This window comes from Vanacampus margaritifer, chromosome 13 (genome assembly GCF_051991255.1).
Source record: "Vanacampus margaritifer isolate UIUO_Vmar chromosome 13, RoL_Vmar_1.0, whole genome shotgun sequence".
Lineage (NCBI taxonomy): Eukaryota > Metazoa > Chordata > Actinopteri > Syngnathiformes > Syngnathidae > Vanacampus > Vanacampus margaritifer.
In genome coordinates, this window is record NC_135444.1 from 19,321,946 (window position 1) to 19,341,856 (window position 19,911).

At 37.8% G+C, this 19,911-nt stretch overlaps 2 protein-coding genes across 3 annotated transcripts in view; both read left to right on the plus strand.

Annotated features, from left to right (window-relative positions):
* LOC144062151 (sushi, von Willebrand factor type A, EGF and pentraxin domain-containing protein 1-like) overlaps positions 1 to 19,911 on the plus strand; it is a 93,033-nt gene that overhangs the window by 21,512 nt on the left and 51,610 nt on the right. Inside the window, exons 8-15 of the mRNA XM_077583187.1 lie at positions 15,145 to 15,321; positions 15,644 to 15,805; positions 16,004 to 16,171; positions 16,266 to 16,424; positions 17,140 to 17,328; positions 17,444 to 17,629; positions 17,941 to 18,111; positions 19,248 to 19,433. Of these exons, the coding sequence (XP_077439313.1) occupies positions 15,145 to 15,321; positions 15,644 to 15,805; positions 16,004 to 16,171; positions 16,266 to 16,424; positions 17,140 to 17,328; positions 17,444 to 17,629; positions 17,941 to 18,111; positions 19,248 to 19,433 (1,398 nt within the window). The remainder of the gene's footprint in view (positions 1 to 15,144; positions 15,322 to 15,643; positions 15,806 to 16,003; positions 16,172 to 16,265; positions 16,425 to 17,139; positions 17,329 to 17,443; positions 17,630 to 17,940; positions 18,112 to 19,247; positions 19,434 to 19,911) is intronic.
* Positions 564 to 12,073, plus strand: LOC144062869 (complement factor H-related protein 5-like). 2 transcript variants are annotated; one of them, XM_077584648.1, is made up of 15 exons: positions 564 to 731; positions 901 to 1,095; positions 2,195 to 2,374; positions 2,699 to 2,866; positions 2,961 to 3,119; positions 3,833 to 4,021; positions 4,153 to 4,338; positions 4,650 to 4,820; positions 6,607 to 6,712; positions 6,826 to 6,902; positions 8,333 to 8,524; positions 8,702 to 8,887; positions 9,824 to 10,009; positions 11,452 to 11,649; positions 11,758 to 12,073. In XM_077584648.1, exons 1-15 carry the CDS (start codon positions 662 to 664, stop codon positions 11,949 to 11,951), a joined length of 2,457 nt encoding a protein of 818 aa, XP_077440774.1. In that variant the 5' UTR covers positions 564 to 661; the 3' UTR covers positions 11,952 to 12,073. The 2 variants fall into 2 exon arrangements, with proteins under 2 accessions (XP_077440774.1, XP_077440775.1); XM_077584649.1 differs by having other exon boundaries at positions 11,470 to 11,649.

Here is a 19,911-nt window from a genome sequence, read left to right on the forward strand (position 1 = left end):
GACATCATCCTACTTCCAGCAGCGCCTTGAGGAAGACATTTCCAGGTGGACCTATTTTTAAAATCGACTTATCCGATGAATTGGTCGACTTTGTCACAGAAGTGACATATTATCTGAAACTAGCAGCCCCAGAAAAGATTTGAATGGATGCTACAAGAGCAGCAGTTGAAACTTTCTTCAATGGAAGAATGGAAACGTAAAGGGTCACGAGCTAAACTTCTGTGCCGCCAACACAGATCAGCACTGTATTTGAACGCTCCGCAAGTGAGATATCTAAAATGCTGATCTACTTTTCTCTTAATAAATAAATAAAGAAATAAATACCTCATTAAAAAAAAAAAGGTTTTATAAGCGGTTCGGAAAATGGATAGGTGAAGGGCAATAATAACACACACACAAATTTAGCCTCAGACGTGTCATTTAAGGTGATCTGATCTGTTTCCTGTGTGTGCGCATATGTTTGCGTATTGGTGATTGGTGCTCTTCTCTTCCTTTCCTGGGACTGTTAGATTGGAAACAACGGAGGACTTGTGTAAATATATTGTGCAATCACTATTTTGCAATATAATCCATTCCACAGTCTAATCTTTCAACGTACTGATGTCCTACAGTCTACATTTTTAAATGTGTTCGGTCGGCGGTTGAGAGTGAAGAAAACAAAATGAACACAATAACTCAAAGCTGTGTCCTCTTATTGTGGATGCATTCGTTGACCTTTGGGAAATGTCAAGGTAAGACCAAAACTAGCATCTAATAAGATTAGAAATTGATGATGTAATGGTAATGAGTTACTTTTGTTCTCTTTGTGAACGTCTTCAGTTGTTCTGTTTGTTAAAGCTTTGAGAAGTTGTGCTTTTAGCAAATCATCGTTTTATTTGCTCAATGTCCCTACCACTGCAGTGATTAAATGCAAAGTGTTGGAGCCAGACAATAGGGGAACCAGATACGAACCTGCTTCCAAATTGTCGTTTTTGCCTGGTGCCAGTCTGACTGTCGCATGTGGAGACGGTTACTGGATTTCAACTCCCCAGCAGACCTCAGCAGTATCAACATGCAAAGATGACGGACAATGGACCATTTCACCAATATGCCAAGGTAAAGTACATTTTCATGCTGGTGTCCTAACAAATGATACATTTGAATTAAAAAACAAGTCATAATAATGATGATGATGATGTAGAATAATTTTTGCCACTGGTGCAAGCAACTTTTTTTTCTTTGCTAATAAAAGCAAGTTAGGTGCACCCAAATTTTCCGCTGCATTGCATTCAACAATGCAGTTTTCTATACCTTTCGTACATTTTACACTTTTTAAAAAACATATTTAAAACTCTTAGTGCTCTGAAATACTACGGACAACTGAGACAGACACACTACACACTCGCACCCATCGACGGGAACGCGCAACCGAGGGGCACAAGGGCGGAAGCGCAAGCAGCGGCCCACACGTCGCAAACGGCAACCGGAAACAGCGCCGGAAGTCCCGCCTCCTCTGAAGCATGCAGTGTTGCCTCGTTTTCCGCTGGGGTTAGGTTCCAAAAAAATTCCTGCGATAAATGAAATCCGCAAAGTAGTTAGCGTTGTTTTACATTTATTATAAATGTTTTCCCCTCACCACTTTTCTCATCGAGGCATTTACATTTTCTCACATTTCTCTCTTGTTTAAACATTCTCAATGTTCAAATCTTTAGAAATTTTATAAAATAGGTACATTACTGTTAAAAAAAAAAACATGCAAAATTGCACACAAAACATGTGCGATATAGCGAGGCCGCGAACCGAGTTATAGCGAGGGGACACTGTAACCCCATTGGGAGTGTGATTCACTCACATACACCTTTCAAGATTATGACTGCAATTTATCAAACAGTTTCTCATATTTTCCCAGCTGTGTTTTTGTTAAACCATGTTTGTTTGTTTGACTCTAGCACGGACCATTTGTCTCCTTTTTTATTTATCATGATTATTGGCCTCGATTTGCTCATCATTGTCACAATTTTGTCACCGAGCTCTTCAAACAGATACTTTGATTTTGGCTTGTATTTTGCCTTGATATGCTTTGTTGGCTGTGGCAGATTGAGTATAGCATGGCTGTTTGGGGAATAAATGAAAGTGGTATTACTACTTCCTGAATCTACTGTAAATAAAGATGCACCAGTGCAATGACCGTCTATATTTCTCCCAATTCTTGTAGCACCATTGCAATGTGGGCAGCCACCGTACCTTGCTGGCGGGGACACCACATCGTCCTCTCAATTCAGTTACCAACATAATGAGAGGGTTGAGTACAATTGCCAGGCATACTATGTAATGGAAGGGCAAAACTACAAGACCTGCAAGAACGGGGAATGGGTTGGACAGCTGAAATGCCTCAGTAAGTCTCAGACTCACACAAGGTCAACACGTTCATGCAAATGAATAAATCAAGCTCAATTGATAAATGAACTTGTATGATGACTATATTGTCATGAAAATGGTTGGCAAGGACATGTGTCTTGTCCAGGTAAGGAATACTAAGATTTAGTTTGTTTTGACTCCATGTGGGAATGTTGAAAAGGCTTTCTTAAAAAATCTTCTGAATTGAACAGCAATAATGAGAGTTTCAGCATTGCATAAAACAGTTTCCCATGTTGAGGAAACCCATTCAATGGACACAGGTCAGTTTTTTTTAATCAGCTATTCATTTGACTCGTTCCAGAACACCAATGTAAACAACTTGACCTCAGCAATGCGGAGATTATCAGCAATAAAAAGGACTATTACAGCAAAGATGAACATGTCCAATACACATGTTCAAATGATCCTGAGAGAAAATTCACTGCCACCTGTGATTTGAATGGCTGGACCGGCATTCTGAACTGTTCAGGTAAAAAAAAAAACATGCTCATGAAGGTTAAAAATGTGCTCGGACTACCTTGGATTTTTATCGGATGGGATTCTTCTTTTCGTGGCTACAACAGAGTGTCTGCAACCGGAGGTGCTCCATGGCTTTGTTGTGGGTCCCTTACATGACACAGTCTACTATACGTGCAATCAAGGTTTTAAACTTGCCTCTAAAGGCTGGTGGGGTGTAGCGCAATGCATCGATGGACAGTGGTTTGGACTGCAAGAATGTGTGGGTAAGGGTTAACACCACTCAGTGTTAAGCACCTTTAAAAACTTGAACCATAACTCATTTGCTCCCACAAACGTAAAATTACATTCTATTTTAAATATTACCATGGTCCCAAAGACATATTTACATATTTTTAAAAATGTTTTTTTATGCTAGACCATACAGAAGGCTTTGATGCAACCTCTGAACTGAAGAGGGATGCTTGAAGAATGGTAGTTATTACAAAAACGGCCAGCAGGTGGTAGCAGAGTATAATACATCAAAAACGGCCAGCAGGTGGCAGCAGAGTATAAGATATCAACCAGGGCCATTATGCAAAAAGCTTTCCCCACTGTTTTAAACAGATTTGTGAATAATGATGAAACTTAGCTATATTCTAATTCTAATTGCTGCAAAACGAAAACAGATTTTATTTTCCTAATGAAAGAAGAGACTAATCTTTCCGTGTTTTTATCGCAATAGAACAGGATATTCTGTGGGCCTTGCAAAATCAGTCAAAATCCTGTAGAACAGCCGGTAGCGAAGGGGGTTGCTTCAGTGAAAATGGCTGGGAGTGAATGAGTTAATGACAATAGTGTAAAAGAAAATTGAGAATTAAATTTTTGTATCTGATCCTACCCTAATCTTACCCACATGCATGCCATCATTATGCAGCTTGATTTTTACATTTGGTCGCTGTTTTCGTCAATCTAACATTTAAATGTGTTTCTATTGCAGCAAACGATAATTGTGTGGAAATGCCTGTGATTGCTCATGCCACTATCAAACACCAAATTAAGATAAATGGACAAGAAGATAGCCTCCAGATTATGTGCAAGGAGGGATACCAACCTCAGATTGACCGCTTAATGTGTGTGAAAGGAAAATGGGATTCCAATGGATTAGCCTTTGACTCAATCTGCACTTGTGAGTACAAACAAGTCATTTTTTAAGTAGTAAGTAGTAGTAGTTAGTAAAAGTGAACCTACAGCATATTAAAAAAAAAGTTCAATGTTTTTGCTGAAATTTCACAATATAATTGCCTATATGTCCTGCAGTTGTTGCTGGAACCTGCAATCCCCCTACCAAAATTGAGAATGCCGTCATTTCGACTCCATTTCAGAGACAATACTTGCCTGACTCTAAATTAACTTTCAAGTGCCGCGAGCAATATATGATGGAAGGAAAAGACACAAGCACATGTGAAAATGGCCAATGGGACATAGAGGACATCAAGTGTATACGTAAGTGAAAGATGAGCATGAAATCAAAAAAAGAGATCATCCATAACTAATTGGTAGGCACTTTTTAGGGTTTCCATTGTCCGAAGACTTGTACAAAGTGCTATTTTTTTCACACTTGAGAATATCCTTCACTTCAAGTGCTGCATTGTTCCGACTTAAATTGCATCACACTGCCAAAAAATACAGTGCAAAGTGTACACTTTTTAGACATTCATTCATCTAAATTCTCAAGAGAATAATAGGCTGTCAACTTTTAACACCGCACCAAGCAAGCAAGCTCTAACTTGATGTTATCTTTCTTGTGTTTTCAGCATACTGCTCCAAGCCCAAACATGCGGAACTAATCATGACCTTCACTGACAATAAAGAAAAATATGTCAATGGTGACGTCGTAGAGTATAACTGTATCAACCCAGGTGGAAAAAGTGGACGTTCTGCAACTTGTTTAAATGGCATGTGGAGTGAACCAATTAAATGTGAAGGTAAGGAGAACGCGTGAGTGACTTCTCCATCAGCAATTATAGTTTGGGAGGCATATGCATCACTTAAATTGTTGTTCTTTTGAAGTACAAAGTAAACACCAATCACTGGTTAATAAACACAGGGATGTGATTTTTCCGCTAATTCGCGGAATTCCGCTTTTTTTTTATCTCCCCCCCAAAAAAAAAAAATTCAGATTTTATTTTTTATTTTTTTTTTAGTAGTTCATTGTGTATGCACATGACTCCGACAGATAACATCTTCTGCTATAACAAAGACATTTGTGGTATGCTCTAATATGAGTTACTTTTCATTTGGTCATGATACAATTATTTGTTCATGAAATTTGAACTCTTCAACATTATTTATGTGTTAACTCACATTAGTTAGATATGATGATATTCTCAGTGATAGTTTTTAAAAGCAAAGGCAGTCCAATGTTTTTGAATGTGACTGATTTTGAGTTGACTAAAACTGCCATTTTATATGGGATAGTTTAATATACATTGAAAATTTATGCTGTTGTTTTGTCTATTTCTTTGTCATGTGAGTGCATTGAAAGTACTTAAAAACACGGAAAACCCATGAGCTACGGGGGGCTACGCCCCCCTTGTCCCCCCCTGGACCTAGCTGGGTGCCAGCGGCCCCCAGACCCCCGGCTAAATTTTCAGATAATTTCACTTTGGTCAAATCACATCCCTGTAAACAGTAATCAGGGAAAATGCTTTTGTAACTTTATTGCAAAATTTAAATGAATCAGATTAGTCGATTAAATAATCGGTTGATTAATCGATTGTAAAAATATTCGATAGTGAAAGCAATAATTGTAACTAAGTACAGCGTGTGGAGGTGACACTGTGGGTGACAGTGGCTGATTTAGAAACATCCCTTTATTTTAGATAGCTGACAATACTTGAAGATAACCAACATTAACGTTAGCAAAATGATCATGAACATGAACTAAGATTCAGCTAGCATGTAGTAGAGTAGCCTTTCTTCATGATTAATAAAATCTCAGTAATAAATGATAAACATAAATCAAACCTGGCTTTATATATTTTTTTTTCTTCTCTTTCTTTTTTTCCCTTTTTTTCCCTCTCCGAGAAAAAAATAAATACCTAGCTTTATAAAATGAAGCCTAAAACAAAAACACGTTATGCTGTAATATTAAGTGACATCAATTTAGGTACAGGTTGTCCCTGAAGTTTACCCACGGGTTGATTTACGAAATTCTTGTGTAAATAGAATTTGTTCTCATTCCGGGATTGCTTAGTACACAAGTCCATTTTACGATGGACTTAGCACTCTTTCAGGCATGGATCCAGGATTTTTTTTGCTCTGCTTGGGAAAAAAAAAGGGGGGCTCGACCGATAGAGGGACTGAGAAAATCATTTATAAATACTGGTATATTTTGGAATACCAAATAAAATGCTGCAAGTTCTTAACTAGGTCTACAGGATTCCTGATGGCTATGGACTGAAAGTGAATTAATCATCAGATAATGTTGTTTGTTTTATGTGCAGATTTTCATAGTTGAATCGGTATAGTTCCTCAAATCCGTCTCAAAGTGTGGCATTTGTGAGTCAATAGGAATATTATACCATGTTTCTTTCCTTCTGCCCATGAAAATCTAATTATCTGTTGCTAAATTGTTTCTTGTGGATCTTGTTTTGCTCTTTCTTGAGATGTTGGTCAGCCTTTCAGTACGCATTTGGTGCAAAGACAGTCAGGATATTGATTACGATTGTGCCACAGTTGCCGTGGGTAAACTGTTGTTCTTCATTGCAGTGAAACCATGTCCAATTCCTGAAGACACTCCAAATGGCAATTATCAAATTATAGAGGGTGACGACCTTGTTTTCGGGGCAATTATTAAATACTTTTGCAACCCGGGGTATGTGGATGAAGACAAATTCCTAAAAACATATTTAATAATTTTGCATGAAGATATTTTTAGGACGATTAATATTATCGTTAACACTCTCCTCTCCTCTCAACTCTTATTAGCTATCAAATGGTGAGTAAGATTGATACCAGGACGTGTTTGGGGAACAAATGGTCCGGCCACGTGCCAACATGTGAACGTAAGTTTTAGTAATTTAGCATCAGCTTGCTTTCGCTGATGATAAGTACAGTACAGGGCAACAGTTTGGACACGCTTCCCTAATGAATGCATTTGCTTTATTCTCATGAGTGGTTACTTTGTAGATTCTCACTGAAGGCATCAAAACTATGTATGAACTCATGTGGAGTTATGTACTTAACAAGAAAAAAGGTGGAATAACTGAAAACATGTTTTATATTATAGATTCATCAAAATAGCCATTCTTTGCTCTGGTTACTTTTTTGCATACTCTTGGCATTCTTACCTTTGGGAACTCCTTAAAGACTGTTGGAAAACCCTTTCAGGTGACTGCCTTTTGAAGCTCATCGAGAGAATGCCAAGAAATGTGCAAAAAAAAAAGTCATCAGCGAAAAGGGTGGCTATTTATTTATATATATTTTTTCACCTTTTTTGTTAAGTACATAACACCAAATGTGTTCGTTAGTTGTCATAGTTGTCGTCATAGTTTTGATGCCTTCAGTGAGAATCTACAATGTAAATAGTAGGGGTGGAAATCTTTGACTGTCTCACGATTCAATTCCGATTTTTGGGCCTGCGATTTGATTCAGAATCGATTATTTTATTAAATTTTTTTCAAAATGATTTAATTGACAATGATTTCTGCTTCAATTTATAGATGTGCAAAGAATTGTCAGGATCTACTCCAGTCTGACTCGCTGACTAGCTAATTAGCGCGCTACTCGCGGCACTTTTATCACTCAAAAGAACGGCTATTCATACAAAACGCTTCAGGAATGTATACAGAGAAGCATCTTAAAAATACTCATCGGCATATGCTCTTCCTACACTGCAAAAAAACAACTTTTATTGGAATAACTTGATTGTGATTTTTTCCTTCTACTCTCTAACGTAGACTTAACAGTGTATCAGAACCACAAAGCCCCTAAGTGGCCAAATTGTGTACAACATGATCAGCGCTCCAAATAAAGGCGCGCACAAACAAGGGCAAGACAGAATAAAATTATTTAAATAAAATTGATTTTGGGACATTTAAAATTGATTCTTATTCAATTCTTATGAGAATCGTTTTTTTAAAGACACCAGTAGTAAATAATCATGAAAATAAAGCAAATGTATTTGAATGAGAAGGTGTGTACAAACTTTTGGCCTGTACTGTACTATGCATGATTAGAGAAAACCTATTTTTGAAGCAAAATGTATTGAATTTATGGAATCTACGAATGTCATAAGAAGCCGAGATGTTCAGATTTTTTTTTTTAAAGCACTTTAGTGTTACAAGTTAAAATTACACATAGGCAACCAAAACAACATAATTTCCAGCAGACAATAAACAATGACATCAAAGTCAAAGATATCTTGTATGTTAAAAATCAGGCACAATTTTGTCTGCCCTTTTGTTGAGCTGGCTAACTTGTTATGTCTGTACAGCTAAGAGATGTCCCCAACCGCCTGAACAGGACGGGATCACAATCGAAGGTTTAAAAGACAATGAAGGGGGCTTCCTTCCTCAAAACTTCATCACATTCAGCTGCAACGATCCTGGGAAGCAACTGATTGGCAGGTCAAAAGTAGTATGCGGTCAAGATGGACTTTGGGAGAAGTCGTTCCCATATTGTGAAGGTAACCGTCACACAATATATGTTTATATGGTACAAGTTTATGCATAATTGATTGTGAATGTAACAATCACTCACCAACCGCAACATCAAGCTCATACAATTGATCTTTTATGAACGCTAAGTATGCTGAACCTCTGTATTCATTTCGATAATATTGCTCATCTTTTTTCCCCCCCAGACATTTCTTGTAAAGTTGAAGCGCTTGACCCTCACCTTAGCGTCGACGTGTCACCGCGGAATCAAGCAGTACGGATTGGAAACAAAATAAGATTCCGCTGCAGTGATGAATATGCTTTGGTTGGATTTGAAGAAAATGAATGTTTGCCAAATGGGCAGTGGGACAAACTTTTCCCAACTTGCACAAGTAAGATCCTATTCCCATATTCAAGAATGCAAAAACCTATCAAATTTTAAGTAACGACACAATGGATCCTTCAAAGTCAGGAAGCGTGGAACTGCCAACGTGAGGTAAAAAAAAATTTCACTGGAGAGTACGTTAGAACGTATTTGCGAGTACTTTGGAGAGTAGTACGGTCCAACATACTCGCAAACACGTTTTAACATACGTACTTGCGAGTACGTTCGAACGTACTTGTAGGCTAATTGCTACAAACATAGCATTAGTACTGTCACTATCGAATATTTTTAGAATCGATTAATCTATCCATTATTCAATTGATTAACCAACTACTGTTATTATTACTACTTTTACTACTATTACTGTTTACTAACCAGTGATTGGTGTTTCTTTCGTACTTCGTATTCATACAGTCATTAAAAAAAGGGGGATTGATGTTGTACTATGTTACCAGTTCGGTCATTGTTTTCCAAAGTAAAAACAGATGTTTGTAAATGTCGTATTTAGGTTTAACACAGAATATAATCAGTCTTCTTTCATGAAGGATTACAGAAATCAGTGAACAATTACTGCTGGTATGCTGAAATCAGAGCATATTTTCCCATAAGGGTATTAATTGCGCATGTGCGAGTTCGGTTATTAAATCTTGACTTCCTGCCATAATCTGGAAGCCCAACGAGGTTGAATTGAGGCCAGTGCATGAGCGCACTTGCCAAAGCAAAAATCGGGTCCCCATTGTCTACATTGTCATAATTATATTATCAGATTTTGTGCCCCATAATTGATACAGAAATGTGTACAGTTTACTGAACAAACACCCACGAAATCTTTGTTGAAATTTAAACTGTATGGATAATTCACTTCAGTCTTGTATTTGACTACTACTGTACAGTACTATGTCTGAAGTCTGATTTACATTTTTTTTTCTTCTCCTGAGAATAGAACTATGCCAGCTCACACATATACCTGCTACTATACGCTTGGACACTTATCTACAAGGCACACAAGCAAGACAAGGACAAAAGTTGATGTTTTCTTGCCACACGCGTAATCAGGTGCTTCAAGGCAAGGCAGAGGTTGAATGTCTTCCAAATGGGCAGTGGAGCGATCCTTTTCCAACTTGTGCAGGTAATATTGCCTTTTTCAATAGCCACGGAGTTAACACAAACCAAACTTTTGACATTTGTGCTGTACTCAATGCTTAGGGGTTTCAGATTTTGGTGTACAATTATAGTCTGAGAGAAAAAAAAAATGATTTTTTTTCGGTTATGCATATTGACATAAAAAGAAATCACATCAGCATTCTTTCAAAATGTTTATTTAGTAATTTACTAAGCCCTCGTATGGAAAATGCCCAATATTTGGCTTTTTGTTTTTTATTAATATTAATATCAAATATAAAGCATATGAAGAAGAAAAAAAATCACTGAAAGAGCTGAAATTGCACCCAATTTTCCAAAACATGTTGAAATTCAAAAAGGCACCGTCCAAAAATTCTCAAATTATTATTGTCATTATTATGTGGAAACAATTTTTTATAGTGCACATAAGTGAAAATGTCCAAATATTGGCCCATTGACTCCCATTATGAATAAAAAATAATAATTTTTTTGATGCACTGTACACCTGATGTGTTATAATGCATTTTCTGCAATTACCCAATATATCACTGGGGCATCAACTAAACATAGACATTTTTGGGGGGGGGCTTTATAGTCATAAAAGCCTTAATACACCAGATGGCGCTAGACAGCTAATTATCCTTTTTGGTTGAGCTGACTGAAGTGCTTCCTATGTCCCCATTCTTGTACCAAAACAAGAAAGCATGGTTGGGATCGAGAGCTCAGGCCTGTGAGCGTGTGTGGACGCAGTAACAGTGTGTGCGCACGTGCGCGAATATTCCAATTTGAACGTGTGTGTGTGCGTGCGTGTGTGAATTGGAAAAAGACCAGGCAAACTGTCAGTGCAAGATATGAAGTGTAAAATGACAATATATTTTTTTGCCCCCGACACCGCCACCCCTAACCCAAAAATGGTGGCAAATCCAGGTCCAGAAAGTAAAAACCCTGACAGTTTGGCTTTAGGCCCTGCTAGCTATTAGCTAGCTCCGTAGCAGGTAAACGAGCACCATGGCAGCTAGCTGTGGCAGGGTTTTTACTTTCTGGACCTCACCTCTGTCCCACAGTGGAAAAAAACACCAAAATAAACAGCAATGGTGTTAAATGTTGGTGCCTTCTTGTGCCGTGATGGCGTACTCTCTGGATTTGCTCATTGCCAAAATTCTGTCACCAAGCTTGACAGTTACTTTAATTTTGTATTTTGCCTTGATATTATTTGTTAGCTGTGAAGCTATTGTAAATCACCATGCCGAAAGAAAAGAGAAAAAAAAAAAGGAGTTGAGTGAAAAGTGTATTGTTTTCGTGCAATTCCATTATGGAGTAATGAGGGGAATATTGGGTATAGAATGACTGGCGAGGGAAAAATTAAAGTGGTATTACTACTTTCTGAATCTACTGTAAATAAAGATGCACCAGTACACTGACCATCTATAGTTCTCCCAATTCTTCTAGGGGTCCCAAATCTTCTAGGGGGTTTGCGATGTGGGCAGCCACCGTACCTTGATGGCGGGGACACCACATCGTCCTCCCAATTCAGTTACCAACATAATGAGAGGGTGGAGTACATTTGCAAGCAATACTATGTAATGGAAGGGCGAAACTACAAGACCTGCGAGAACGGGGAATGGGTTGGACAGCTGAAATGCCTCAGTAAGTCTCAAATTCACTCAAGGTCAACACGTTCATGCAAATGAATAAATCAAGCTCAAATGATAAATGAACTTGTATGATGACTATGAATGATACCTTTTCTTGCAGAGCCCTGCACCGTGAATAAAGAACTCATGAGCAGACACAACATTCAATTCAAACACTCGCGTGACAAGAAGATATACTCTGAACATGATGATACCATCGAGTTCAGGTGTGTGTGGCGAAGAATACACGACGGCATACTGAGTATGCGACAGAAGTGCATCGATGGAGAAATAGAACTGCCCACCTGCGAGTAGCTGTTTTTTTTTGGGGGGTGTCGAGACGGATGAATGTCATAAAATTGAGTCAATAATCATCATCCATTGTCTGCAGTATGTCGGTGCCTTTTCTGCTTATTTCTAATAAAAGGTTATTCGTCTGTTGCATCCACAAGCTAACATGCTACGGACACAGAGCGCTCAGATACATGTAAGGTCTCATACGCATTTACCAAATCCTTCTTTGGGAAAAGGCCTTTCCCAAATTGTTCTCACAAATTCAGATGCAGAAAATTGTCTAAACTGTATTCCCCAAAAATAAAAATGTAAATCACTGTAGCTATTGTGAAAAATCGATAGAAGTTGAGCTATGTTCCATGGTTGCTTTGCTCCATTCCGCCACAAAAAAAAGCAATGCTTGACTTTCATTACATTTTTAGCGCCGTTTTAATATTCTTTGTACCAGAAAAATACCACCAAAAATACCATTTAGAGTCAATGTGGGTCAAGGGCAGCGGTGGGAGGACTAGGTATAAGAAAAAAAAAAAGGGAAAAAAAAGCAATATTTACGTAATTTTGCTTGGGGAAATAAAAGTATACATCACAAATCACAAACACAAAAATATGCTACAGAAGTAAATGTAACAAAAGTTTTTTTATTTCAAAATAATTTGCTCCCGTGAGGACTTTGGAGTTATATTATTGAACTTGACCTTACCTTAACACAGGACGGGGTTTCTGTGATGTTGCTGGAACGTAAAAGTTTCCATTGATTGATGCATCCATCTTGTGTTTTGTCACATTTCTTTCTGCATCCATCTTGTGTTTGCGAACGGTGAGGTGGTAAATAGTTCTGACCCTATCCAAAACCTTAGGATGTTTCATAACCTCCTAGAAAAGGACAAAAGAAAGGTTTGTACACAACTTCAAAATTTAGAACATCATTGTTTTTTTTAAGAAGACCAGACCTCGGCACGGCATTTGTCTTGCAGGAACAGAGCCAGAAGAAAGCAGGCTTTGGTGAATATGCCGCCAACTTTGTCTGCTACTTTATCGCCTGCTTTCTCTCTCTGTATGTCAGGATCGGGTCTACCAAAGTCTCCACTGAGTTTTCCACAATACACGACCTCCATGGTTTTGTGGTACTGTTGAAGACAGAATGCATAGTAACAGGCGATGAGACATTTTGCTTTTCCGTGCTGCACCTGGCAGTAATGAAGATGGTTAGCCTGAGATTTGACATTAAATTGCATAATTTTTTTTAAATTTGCATAAAAAAGTCAAACAATCAAAGTTCACATCGTAATCCACACAGATTTGTTTCCTTTTTTCCTCACTAAAAATGAAATAAAAGGCTCTTGACTTTAAGTGCATATTAATTTGATTGTATTTTGAATTTAAGAAATACGCAGATAAGAAATGTTGCAAATCAGTAATTATGCAGCTTGCCATGGCTGATATTGACTGTGTGAGTGACTAATATTACTGTGGATGATCAGTTCAACCAACGGTGTAAAATTAGAGCTGTCACTATAAAATCTTTTAAAATCGATTATCCTATTGATTCCTCCATCAAATAATCAACCCCTCGCCACCATCCCCTGAAATTTGAGCTTTAAAAAAAACTAACAAATATTTTTTCTTTCTTTCTTCGTTTGTGTTAATCCTTAAAGTTGAACGCGAGTTGAATTGAGTGAATATTATCTTTTGAGCAGGAGCATTATTAAACACCAAAGATTAGCCTATGCTAAACCTTGAGCATTAGCATTAGCGTGCTAGTGTTTACCATTTAAGGTAGACAAACATTAACCATCATTTAGTTCACAAACATGCACACATTATTATATCAACATTACACGTGTAATTGAGTCTTAAAACTCACTTAAATATGACGCTTTAAGTTCCATAAGTGAATGACTGGAGCTGCCTGTGTTAGCTACAATGAGCTAACTTCCTGCGGTGTGTCTGCAAAAAATGTCCGTGAAAAACATGGACATCATCCTACTTCCAGCAGCGCCTTGAGGAAGACATTTCCAGGTGGACCTATTTTTCAAATCGACTTATCCCATGAATTGGTCGACTTTGTCACAGAAGTGACATATTATCTGAAACTAGCAGCCCCAGAAAAGATTTGAATGGATGCTACAAGAGCAGCAGTTGAAACTTTCTTCAATGGAAGAATGGAAACGTAAAGGGTCACGAGCTAAACTTCTGTGCCGCCAACACAGATCAGCACTGTATTTGAACGCTCCGCAAGTGAGATATCTAAAATGCTGATCTACTTTTCTCTTAATAAATAAATAAAGAAATAAATACCTCATTAAAAAAAAAAGGTTTTATAAGCGGTTCGGAAAATGGATAGGTGAAGGGCAATAATAACACACACACAAATTTAGCCTCAGACGTGTCATTTAAGGTGATCTGATCTGTTTCCTGTGTGTGCGCATATGTTTGCGTATTGGTGATTGTGTGGCTCTCATTACGTCCTCTTCTCTTCCTTTCCTGGGACTGTCAGATTGGAAACAACGGAGGACTTGTGTAAATATATTGTGCAATCACTATTTTGCAATATAATCGATTCCACAGTCTAATCTTTCAACGTACTGATGTCCTACAGTCTACATTTTTAAATGTGTTCGGTTGGCGGTTGAGAGTGAAGAAAACAAAATGAACACAATAACTCAAAGCTGTGTCCTCTTATTGTGGATGCATTCGTTGACCTTTGGGAAATGTCAAGGTAAGACCAAAACTAGCATCTAATAAGATTAGAAATTGATGATGTAATGGTAATGAGCTACTTTTGTTCTCTTTGTGAACGTCTTCAGTTGTTCTGTTTGTTAAAGCTTTGAGAAGTTGTGCTTTTAGCAAATCATCGTTTTATTTGCTCAATGTCCCTACCATTGCAGTGAGTAAATGCAAAGTGTCGCTGCCAGCCATTAGCGGAACCAGCTACACACCCGCTCAAGCATCCTTGTTTTCACCTGGTGCCAGGCTAACTGTCACATGTGGAGACGGTTACTGGATTGAAACTCAACAGCAGACCTCAGCAGTATCAACATGCAACGATGATGGACAATGGACCATTCGACCAATATGTCAAGGTAGAGTAAATTTTCATGCTGGTGCTGTCATTACAAATTCTTTGAACTACAAAAACAAGTCGTGATGATGATGATGATGATGCTCTTGTCTTGGTGACTAAATATCTCCAATGTGTGTTTTTTTTTTCCAGAGGTGACCTGTAGTAGGGAAAAGCACTCAAGTGTATGGTGGTGGAATCGCAATCGGGGTGAAGCAACATTGGGTACTACTGTTAGCTACAGATGTAGAAGTGGATACAAGAGAACAAGCAGCTCCTCACTGCTCAAATGCACCAGAGATGGCTGGATACCAGATCCACCCTGCCAAGGTAACGCCGATGTGCATGATTACAGTACTCATGTCTGTTGTACTAAAAAAATGACCATTCAATTTGATGCTGGTTTTTGAAAGAGAAATTCCATGTTTTTTTTAAGTACTTGGGAAAAAATGCCTTCCCTCTCAGTGCGTTATGTCAGTCTTCACTTTTTGTGCTCCTTCTGTATCAACCACTCAGCTCCCTTCAGCCTCTCTGGTGCAGGCGTCATTTATTCATGGTTGTCAGAGGAGTAATAAAACCTAACTGTATGTAATCAAGAGGGGGAATACATATCGAGTAAATTAAGTGCATCTCTCTCTCTTTTTTTCCTCAGAAATGACATGTGACCGTAGTGATATCCAGAGTGCAAAGCTTGTAAGTGGCAAGCAAACATACACATCGGGTGAAAGGGCCCATTTTGAATGCAAAGCTTCCCAAGATTCATTTGATCTATATTGTTATGAAAATGGTTGGGAAGGACATGTGCCTTGTCCAGGTAAGGAATACTAAGATTTAGTTTGTTTTGACTCCATGTGAGAATGTTGAAAAGGCTTTTTTTTTTTTAAATCTTCTGAATTGAACAGCAATAATGAGAGTTTCAGCATTGCATAAAACAGTTTCCCATGTTGAGGAAACCCATTCAATGGACACAGGTCAGTTTTTTTTAATCAGCTATTCATTTGACTGGTTCCAGAACACCAATGTAAACAACTTGACCTCAGCAATGCGGACATTAAAAGCAATAAAAAGGACTATTACAGCAAAAATGAACATGTCCAATACACATGTTCAAATGATCCTGACAGAAAATTCACTGCCACCTGTGATTGGAATGGCTGGACCGGCATTCTGAACTGTTCAGGTAAAAAAAAAAACATGCTCATGAAGGTTAAAAATGTGCTCTGACTGCCTTGGATTTTGATCGGATGGGATTCTTCTTTTCGTGGCTACAACAGAGTGTCTGCAACCGGAGGTGCTCCATGGCTTTGTTGTGGGTCCCTTACATGACACAGTCTACTATACGTGCAATCAAGGTTTTAAACTTGCCTCTAAAGGCTGGTGGGGTGTAGCGCAATGCATCGATGGACAGTGGTTTGGACTGCAAGAATGTGTGGGTAAGGGTTAACACCACTCAGTGTTAAGCACCTTTACAAACTTGAACCATAACTCATTTGCTCCCACAAACGTAAAATTACATTCTATTTTAAATATTACCATGGTCCCAAAGACATATGTACATATTTTTAAAAATGTTTTTTTATGCTAGACCATACAGAAGGCTTTGATGCAACTTCTGAACTGAAGAGGGATGCTTGAAGAATGGTAGTTATTACAAAAACGGCCAGCAGGTGGTAGCAGAGTATAATACATCAAAAACGGCCAGCAGGTGGCAGCAGAGTATAAGAGATCAACCAGGGCCATGTTGCAAAAAGCTTTCCCCACTGTTTTAAACAGATTTGTGAATAATGATGAAACTTAGCTATATTCTAATTCTAATTGCTGCAAAACGAAAACTGATTTTTTTTTTTCCTAATGAAAGAAGAGACTAATCTTTCCGTGTTTTTATCGCAATAGAACAGGATATTCTGTGGGCCTTGCAAAATCAGTCAAAATCCTGTAGAACAGCCGGCAGCGAAGGGGGTTGCTTCAGTGAAAATGGCTGGGAGTGAATGAGTTAATGACAATAGTGTAAAAGAAAATTGAGAATTAAATTTTTGTATCTGATCCTACCCTAATCTTACCCACATGCATGCCATCATTATGCAGCTTGATTTTTACATTTGGTCGCTGTTTTCGTCAATCTAACATTTAAATGTGTTTCTAATGCAGCAAACGATAATTGTGTGGAAATACCTATGATTGCTCATGCCACTATCAAACACCAAATTAAGATAAATGGACAAGAAGATAGCCTCCAGATTATGTGCAAGGAGGGATACCAACCTCAGATTGAACGCTTAATGTGTGTGAAAGGAAAATGGGATTCCGATGGATTAGCCTTTGACTCAATCTGCACTAGTGAGTACAAACAAGTCATTTTTTTATAGTAAAAGTGAACCTACAGCATTTAAAAAAAAAAAAGTTCAATGTTTTTGCTGAAATTTCACAATATAATTGCCTATATGTCCTGCAGTTGTTGCTGGAACCTGCAATCCCCCTACCAAAATTGAGAATGCCGTCATTTGGACTCCATTTCAGAGACAATACTTGCCTGACTCTAAATTAACTTTCAAGTGCCGCGAGCAATATATGATGGAAGGAAAAGACACAAGCACATGTGAAAATGGCCAATGGGACATAGAGGACATCAAGTGTATACGTAAGTGAAAGATGAGCATGAAATCAAAAAAAGAGATCATCCATAACTAATTGGTAGGCACTTTTTAGGGTTTCCATTGTCCGAAGACTTGTACAAAGTGCTATTTTTTTCACACTTGAGAATATCCTTCACTTCAAGTGCTGCATTGTTCCGACTTAAATTGCATCACACTGCCAAAAAATACAGTGCAAAGTGTACACTTTTTAGACATTCATTCATCTAAATTCTCAAGAGAATAATAGGCTGTCAACTTTTAACACCGCACCAAGCAAGCAAGCTCTAACTTGATGTTATCTTTCTTGTGTTTTCAGCATACTGCTCCAAGCCCAAACATGCGGAACTAATCATGACCTTCACTGACAATAAAGAAAAATATGTCAATGGTGACGTCGTAGAGTATAACTGTATCAACCCAGGTGGAAAAAGTGGAGGTTCTGCAACTTGTGTAAATGGCACGTGGAGTGAACCAATTAAATGTGAAGGTAAGGAGAACGCGTGAGTGACTTCTCCATCAGCAATTATAGTTTGGGAGGCATATGCATCACTTAAGTTGTTGTTCTTTTGAAGTACAAAGTAAACACCAATCACTGGTTAATAAACAGAAATCAGGGAAAATGCTTTTGTAACTTTAATGCAAAATTTAAATGAATCAGATTATTCGATTAAATAATCGGTTGATTAATCGATTGTAAAAATATTCGATAGTGAAAGCAATAATTGTAACTAAGTACAGCGTGTGGAGGTGACACTGTGGGTGACAGTGGCTGATTTAGAAACATCCCTTTATTTTAGATAGCTGACAATACTTGAAGATAACCAACATTAACGTTAGCAAAATGATCATGAACATGAACTAAGATTCAGCTAGCATGTAGTAGAGTAGCCTTTCTTCATGATTAATAAAATCTCAGTAATAAATGATAACCATAAATCAAACCTGGCTTTATATATATATTTTTTCTTCTCTTTCTTTTTTTCCCTTTTTTTCCCTCTCCGAGAAAAAAATAAATACCTGGCTTTATAAAATGAAGCCTAAAACAAAAACACGTTATGCTGTAATATTAAGTGACATCAATTTAGGTACAGGTTGTCCCTGAAGTTTACCCACGAAATTCTTGTGTAAATAGAATTTGTTCTCATTCCGGGATTGCTTAGTACACAAGTCCATTTTACGATGGACTTAGCACTCTTTCAGGCATGGATCCAGGATTTTTTTTGCTCTGCTTGGGAAAAAAAAAGGGGGGCTCGACCGATAGAGGGACTGATATTATATTTTCCCATAAGGGTATTAATTGCGCATGTGCGAGTTCGGTTATTAAATCTTGACTTCCTGCCATAATCTGGAAGCCCAACGAGGTTGAATTGAGGCCAGTGCATGAGCGCACTTGCCAAAGCAAAAATCGGGTCCCCATTGTCTACATTGTCATAATTATATTATCAGATTTTGTGCCCCATAATTGATACAGAAATGTGTACAGTTTACTGAACAAACACCCACGAAATCTTTGTTGAAATTTAAACTGTATGGATAATTCACTTCAGTCTTGTATTTGACTACTACTGTACAGTACTATGTCTGAAGTCTGATTTACATTTTTTTTTCTTCTCCTGAGAATAGAACTATGCCAGCTCACACATATACCTGCTACTATACGCTTGGACACTTATCTACAAGGCACACAAGCAAGACAAGGACAAAAGTTGACGTTTTCTTGCCACACGCGTAATCAGGTGCTTCAAGGCAAGGCAGAGGTTGAATGTCTTCCAAATGGGCAGTGGAGCAATCCTTTTCCAACTTGTGCAGGTAATATTGCCTTTTTCAATAGCCACGGAATTAACACAAACCAAACTTTTGACATTTGTGCTGTACTCAATGCTTAGGGGTTTCAGATTTTGGTGTACAATTATAGTCTGAGAGAAAAAAAAATGATTTTTTTCGGTTATGCATATTGACATAAAAAGAAATCACATCAGCATTCTTTCAAAATGTTTATTTAGTAATTTACTAAGCCCTCGTATGGAAAATGCCCAATATTTGGCTTTTTGTTTTTTATTAATATTAATATCAAATATAAAGCATATGAAGAAGAAAAAAAATCACTGAAAGAGCTGAAATTGCACCCAATTTTCCAAAACATGTTGAAATTCAAAAAGGCACCGTTCAAAAATTCTCAAATTATTATTGTCATTATTATGTGGAAACAATTTTTTATAGTGCACATAAGTGAAAATGTCCAAATATTGGCCCATTGACTCCCATTATGAATAAAAAATAATAATTT